General features: G+C 43.8%; 1 protein-coding gene across 1 annotated transcript in view; it reads right to left on the reverse strand.

Annotated features, from left to right (window-relative positions):
- LOC106819758 (inositol hexakisphosphate and diphosphoinositol-pentakisphosphate kinase 2-like) overlaps nt 1-6,037 on the reverse strand; it is a 63,014-nt gene extending 56,977 nt beyond the window's left edge. Inside the window, exons 1-2 of the mRNA XM_014824352.1 lie at nt 5,367-6,037; nt 4,973-5,101 (exon numbers count right to left, since the gene is read on the reverse strand). Coding sequence (XP_014679838.1) covers nt 4,973-5,101; nt 5,367-5,668 — 431 coding nt within the window. The 5' untranslated portion in view covers nt 5,669-6,037. The remainder of the gene's footprint in view (nt 1-4,972; nt 5,102-5,366) is intronic.
- Between the last annotated feature and the right edge of the window lie 437 nt (nt 6,038-6,474).

Genomic DNA, 6,474 nt, shown 5'->3' on the forward strand with positions numbered 1-6,474 from the left:
CACGCACGCACGCACGCACGCACGCACACACCCACCCACACACACGCACGCACGACGGTTGACATTTTCCCAGCGCTCTGTATGTATGTGCGTATTCGTGTGTGTGCATCCGTACGACGCTCATCGGCTCGCATAGCCTTTGGTAAGTGAACCAGGCGCGTGGTTGTTGTAGTATGGATGATGGAGATGCGAAACGGTTGAGAGGGGTTGTTGTACATGTGAGCAGCACATGTCGGTTGTCTGGGCGCGCGCCGACGTTCTTTGTTATCTAGAAATGTATAAAGGAGAAGGTTCTTGGTTGGGGGAGATCGGACGGGAGTGCGCGAGGCACGCGTCTGCGTGCCTCTGTGCGAGCGTATGTGCTTTGAGAAACAATATACTATTTGCTGAACACAACTGCTTGGAGTTTGGAGTTTCATTATTCATCGCTACAACAAATCTACTTTGCAACTGGTAACGTCATCTTCGTCGTTACACTACTGACTTAATCAATAATGTCAAATTGGCGAGTTGGACCAATTTCGCAATTCAAATAGAACATGTTCTAATCTCCCAACTAGTTGCTATCGATCGGTTGGTCGCGCAACTTTTGCGTTTACACTGCCGATTGTCGGTTGTATAGTTGGAAAGTTGGTCCAATTCACCAACACAAAGTCGGTAGTGTACACCTAGCTATACGCTACCTGCGAGCGAGGTGCTACTGCCAGCCTGGATGGTGCTGTCGCTGCACTGGGAGTGCGATTCTTCGCCTAGCTCCCCATCGTGGCCGTCGTCGCCCACCAGGGCCATCTGCTCGACATCAGACATGTGGTCAGCTTCGGGTTAGCATGTCCTCTTCGCTGCGTAAACGCTGTCGGTGCTGCATAGAAAAGGTTGTGCGTATGCCTGTCGAGGACGTGACATAATTTATAATCACAGCTCACATTCGTGTTGGTAATCTACAGACTACAACATTCCACTTTGGTAATATTCTAACCCTAGCAATACCGTTTCTTGAAGCTATGTACAGACTAGGCCTACAGGCTACACTACACTCTACAGACTACAGTACAGAGTACAGAGGGCCCAAGGATAGAGAACATGGGTCCCAATAAAACCAATGTGCCTAACCCTAACCCTAACCCTATCTCTATCCTTGAACCAGTACGGCAGTAGGCAGTACGGAGTACAGTAACAGTGCCAGGGCAGAGGCAGAGGCAAGACAGAAACTTGATAGTAGGAGTGAATAGCGCTTGTAAATGTTATATCTAAAAATCTAGACATTAATGTACCATCAGTGAATAGTTTGAAGACTTCTCTGATTCCGAAAGTATGTATATTACACGTCTATAAGACAAACACAAATATAATCAAAAACTGCTCTACATTATTAATGACGTCATCTTTCGTTCTCTGACGGAAATTCGGCCGAGGAGGTAGCCGATAGCCGAATAGCGATAGCGATAGCCGATAGCGATCATTCATTTTTTACTAACGTTAACGTTATCAAACACATAATAAACTAAGCATTTTCATTTTTACTTATATCAATACTAAAGGACTGTAATCTTTATTATATTACTATATTATCTTATTTATATTTGTTCTCGGGCAAGTAAGCATGAAACGCATAGCAGTGGTGGCGCTGCTTTCGAAATGGCTACATTTTATATGGCTGTTTTATATTAAATTGTAAAATGTAGTAGTTCTTCAATAACTTGAAGTACCTTTTAAGTTGAATATGCGCTATAAGTGTAGGGTTTGTTCAGCTGTACTGCTGTCAGATTTTAGAAAGATATATGGTCAGTTAACGACTCGCACATACAACACAGCCTCAGCCTGCACTGACCCTGTCAACGCATCACGGACAATCTCTGGGCCGTGGAGGCTCTTGTTTTACGGAAACGACGATTTTTCATTGGCATCATTGCAAGTGTTGCATGAAAATATGACGAGAAAGTCATCGGCTTCAGTTGTAAAAGAATTGGACGTTGTCTGTATGAAGTCGGTGAAAGCGAAGGTATACCTACACTTACTATTGCTGAGACTGAGAGTGAGACACTGAGAGTGAGACTGAGAGCACAGGCACTTGAAGCGTTTCAATAAAATACTAGACAGAGGGCACTCACGGAGAGTGCATACCTCCGCCAGCATGTAACATGTACCCGGTATGTGTTACGAGCTGGTTCGCTGCTCGCTGCTGGCTGCTGCTGATTGACTCGCCGCTCGCTGGTGGCGGCTGCTGACTCGCCGCTCGCTGGTGGTTTCTGCTGACTCACTCACCTGCTGCTGACTCGCCGCTCGCTGGTGGCGGCTGCTGACTCGCCGCTCGCTGGTGGCGGCTGCTGACTCGCCACTCGCTGGTGGTTGCTGCTGACTCACTTGCCTGCTGCTGACTCGCCGCTCGCTGAGTCGACGCGCTATCGATCGCGCCGCGCGGACTGGACACACACACACACGAACACACACACGAGACCGATTACATTACCTCCCCTTCACTCCGTTACTCCGTTAACTCCGTGGGCGGAGGTAATAATGCTAAATAAATACGAAATCTATTTACTAGTACCCAGGGATGGGAATCTTCCGCGGATCCGCGGAAATCCGCAGATTTCACAGTCCCAGGGTCGATGTTTTGAAACGTCTAAATCCGTTGAGAGAAAATTTTAGGGGGGTTAGAATGTACAAATTTTCATTTTACAGTCCAACAGTACCTTCATTTAATAACATTGTAATATAGTTCGCTTTACAATAGACTATATAGTTCGCTTTACAATAGACTATAGTTCGCTTTTCACCCTTCTACTCCTCCATATGTGTGTGTGTGCGCGCGTGCGTGCGTGCGTGTGTGCGTTATTGTCACGCACATCTTATTACCTATGATGAGCCAGCTACAAGCTCTAATAATAATAATAATGTTTTTCATGGGCTGAAAATGGTGGTTTTTGCCCGAAAGTCCAGGACTTTTCAGCAATATTTTTGGAAGGTCCGAGGAAAGATTTGAAAGGTCCAAATATGTAACGTTTGTTTGGCTAATAGATCGTTTGGTAACAGTGGGTTCATTTTTTTTATACAAAACCAAACATAAACAAATTCATGTTTGCCCTTGTTTGGTACAATACATGCGTCGTAACTTCCGTTATAAACAACCATGCTACTAACGTTGCAGCCCTATCAGGACGTGTAATTTCGATCAGATTTTCGGTAAATTTGACTCTTATACTTGGTACATGATATGTTTCATTGTGAATATTAAATATGATACTAGATGTCGACAGTGACCAAAAATCTATCTACTTTCGCTTTATTTCTTCACAATTTTCAATGGTTTAATGATGTTTTATTTGATGAAAGTCGAGTACTTTAAATTATTGATAAGTCCGACGAACTTTCTGCTTGGAAATTGCGAAGGTCCGAGCGTGAAATCGGCAGGTCCCGAACCTCGGACTTGCCCTATTTTCAGCCCCTGTTTTTACTGACTTATACTGTTCATGCTGCATTAAAATATGTTTAAATTGACATATGTATAACAAGGGGTAATTATAAAAAGCATGCTAAAACAAAACATAGATATCAAAACCACTCTAGACTATCCTGAAAGTTCCAATATATATCACTGTATTCCAAGCCTTGCTACATTTCTCAAATATTCGAAAATCATCAAGAACTTAAAATGAGAACACTAAAGCCAAACTTTCAACATTCCTTTAGTTCAATGACTTTAATTATTCTACATGCCAATTTTTTTACTTTTACTATTAATTAAAAACGAATTAATACGAGTAGCTGCTAAATATGTTAAATGCCTGAAATTTAGTTATATTACGAAGTATTTGAAAAACCGAAGACAAACACCATCATGTATAGGAAATTATGTAGAGCAGATATTATATAAGTGGGTTCATCAACCATTCAAACAAATATTCTATAAAAATCCCCCAAGACGTGCATAGAACACGTTGTTGACAGGATCCCACCCCTCTTGCAATCGATGGCGAGTTTACCAGTAGGCCGGCACAGTTGTGCCTATGACAGGACACAATGACACACATGTGAATAAGTACGAAATTCGGCTCATTCTAAATATTAATGATGTCACATCTTCTCTTGCGGTTTGTACGTCAAAAAATTTTTGTGCCAATTTAATGCAACTAACATTGATATTGGCAGTAAATGATACTGTATAAGATGTCATTGATCTATAACAAAGTCTCTAACATATGCTAATAAAGTTGATCTTAGTTAGATCCAAATTAAGTAATAAATACTTACACTGATGAAATTTTCGTCCATCTCTCAGATAGACTTCCTCATTCTATTTTGGATCTAACTGAGATAAACTTTATTAGCATGTGAACTATAGAGATCCAATGAAAGTATTCAATCGTCTCTAAAAACATACATTACACAACAAAAACCCATGTGTTAACTGCATAGCTACGGGCAGTTGCTCGCCAGGCAGTTTCATTTTTGTGAGACGTATGTTTTCTAATTGTACAAACATCTTACAGTATGAAATATCAACATAATGAGGATATTTCATCAACATATTATCTACAATCGAATAAGCTATGCCAGTCTATTATTAGATTTTTGTGATGTAATAATATTAATTCAACAGTGCATGGCAAAACCACACCGAGTATAACATATCAGTAATAATAAAATCACACAGCGAGCTGCCTCTTGTTTGCGCTATCGCGTCAGACTCCTGATCGCGTGGGAATGATAGCCACTTTACTATTTGAATGACTAAAACCATATATCTGACTTTCGAAGTTATAACTACATAACAAGAAGTATCAATACAAAGTAAAGTGAGAGTGCAAATTGGTTGTACAACGCTAGTTCTGATGTCATTGTTATTGGATTTCACGTAATAAACCATAGGTAAATTTGGGCATGGAAATTTTGAATTTCTTGTGTTTCGAGCGAGTCATGTTCCTCTACTATTATTCACTCCTGGTATTATGGATTAATACAGAAGGCTTACCTTGGTGAGTACTCTAACACACGTGTCTCCGATAGGGAGCTGGACATGGCTTTATTCATATCTTCTACCGATCTGCCATCTGTACCATCAGTGATGTAATAGGAAGTGACCTCTGGTGGCAGATCCGAGCTACAAAAATAGATAGCGGCATCTCATCATTTCTAAACTCAAGGCAATATATATGCTTCTAATACATACATATATGAAGCTCTAACAATTTTATTTTGAGGCAAGAGGCCTGAAAACATCTACCTGTGAAAAGCATCAATATAAAACATAAATAACAACAACAAAAACCCGGCATATGCGAATCATATTTCGCAAATTCACATTTCTAATATACATGACAATGCAAACAGCGATAACGCCTCTAACCGCAGCTAATGTTACTCACCTGTAATAGCTCTGACTGTGGCTGATATTACTGCTGCTCTTCGAATTGCTGTTGGCGGAAATCGACCGACTGAAGCTCTGTGCGCCGTCGTCCGTGCTCCCGTCACTCGCGGGGGGCGGGGGGATCGTGTACGATGCCGGATCGACGATGCTCTGCTGCCGCTCCGCATGGAAGTGCTTGCGCTTGTGCTCGACGGCCGACTCGTAGTCGTGTAGCGCTTTCTCGCTGTCGCACTGGATCTGCAGCAGGATCGTGCTGTCCGTGCGGCGCGCGGCACGATGCGACGACACACAGCTGCTCATCGAGCCGTCCGAGTCCGAGCGCTCGCTCAGCGGCGCCCCCGGGCGGCTCGCGTCCGAGTCTGCGCGGGCGACGAGCGGCGCCACTTTTTGGGAGACGTCAGAATCTGAGCGATCACCGAGAAGCGCCGTCTCGGAGAGATCGGCCGTGTAGCGATCCAGCCGCTCGTGCACGGGCGATAGTGCGAGGTCAGAGGTCACCGCCGCCGCCGCCTCGCCCTCGGCGCCGTCGATGTAGAAGAGCGGCTTGGCGGGGCCATCGGCCGGCGTGTCGGTGAGCGTCGTCGTGCTGCCACTTGTTTCGAGCAGTGGCTCGTCCTCCGGAACGTCAGTGAGCGACGAGTTGCTACCAGCGTGCTCGCACGACGCCGCGTCTGCAGGGAAGATTGCATCGATTATACCGATTATAGCTGCCAGAGTTTTGTTTAGTTACGAAATTATAAAGGGCGCGACGAGTTAAGCCCATACGAAGAAAAACACAGCGGTACATTAGTCCTTGTGTTTTAAGGTGCACGATCGCGCTCGCGCGCCATCGCGCACCTCGATTGATCATGAGAAGTGCGAAAAAACGCGCATCTAAGCATTATCAAAACGCACACCTCTCTTCGTGTTTTGTTTTTCATTAATTCAACTTATAAACTCAAAGATAAGCGCAAACGGTTGTAAACTTCACGGATATTGCCGGAAGTCGGTTCACATGTTTATAACGACAGTTGTAACGCTTATACCAACAGCAGTCTTTAACATCAATTCATCCGCTCATCATTTATTTATCACCGACGAAAGCTTGACGTATCGTTGACTCTGGT

The sequence above is a fragment of the Priapulus caudatus genome, unplaced genomic scaffold (genome assembly GCF_000485595.1).
Source record: "Priapulus caudatus unplaced genomic scaffold, Priapulus_caudatus-5.0.1 Scaffold40, whole genome shotgun sequence".
NCBI lineage: Eukaryota > Metazoa > Priapulida > Priapulimorpha > Priapulimorphida > Priapulidae > Priapulus > Priapulus caudatus.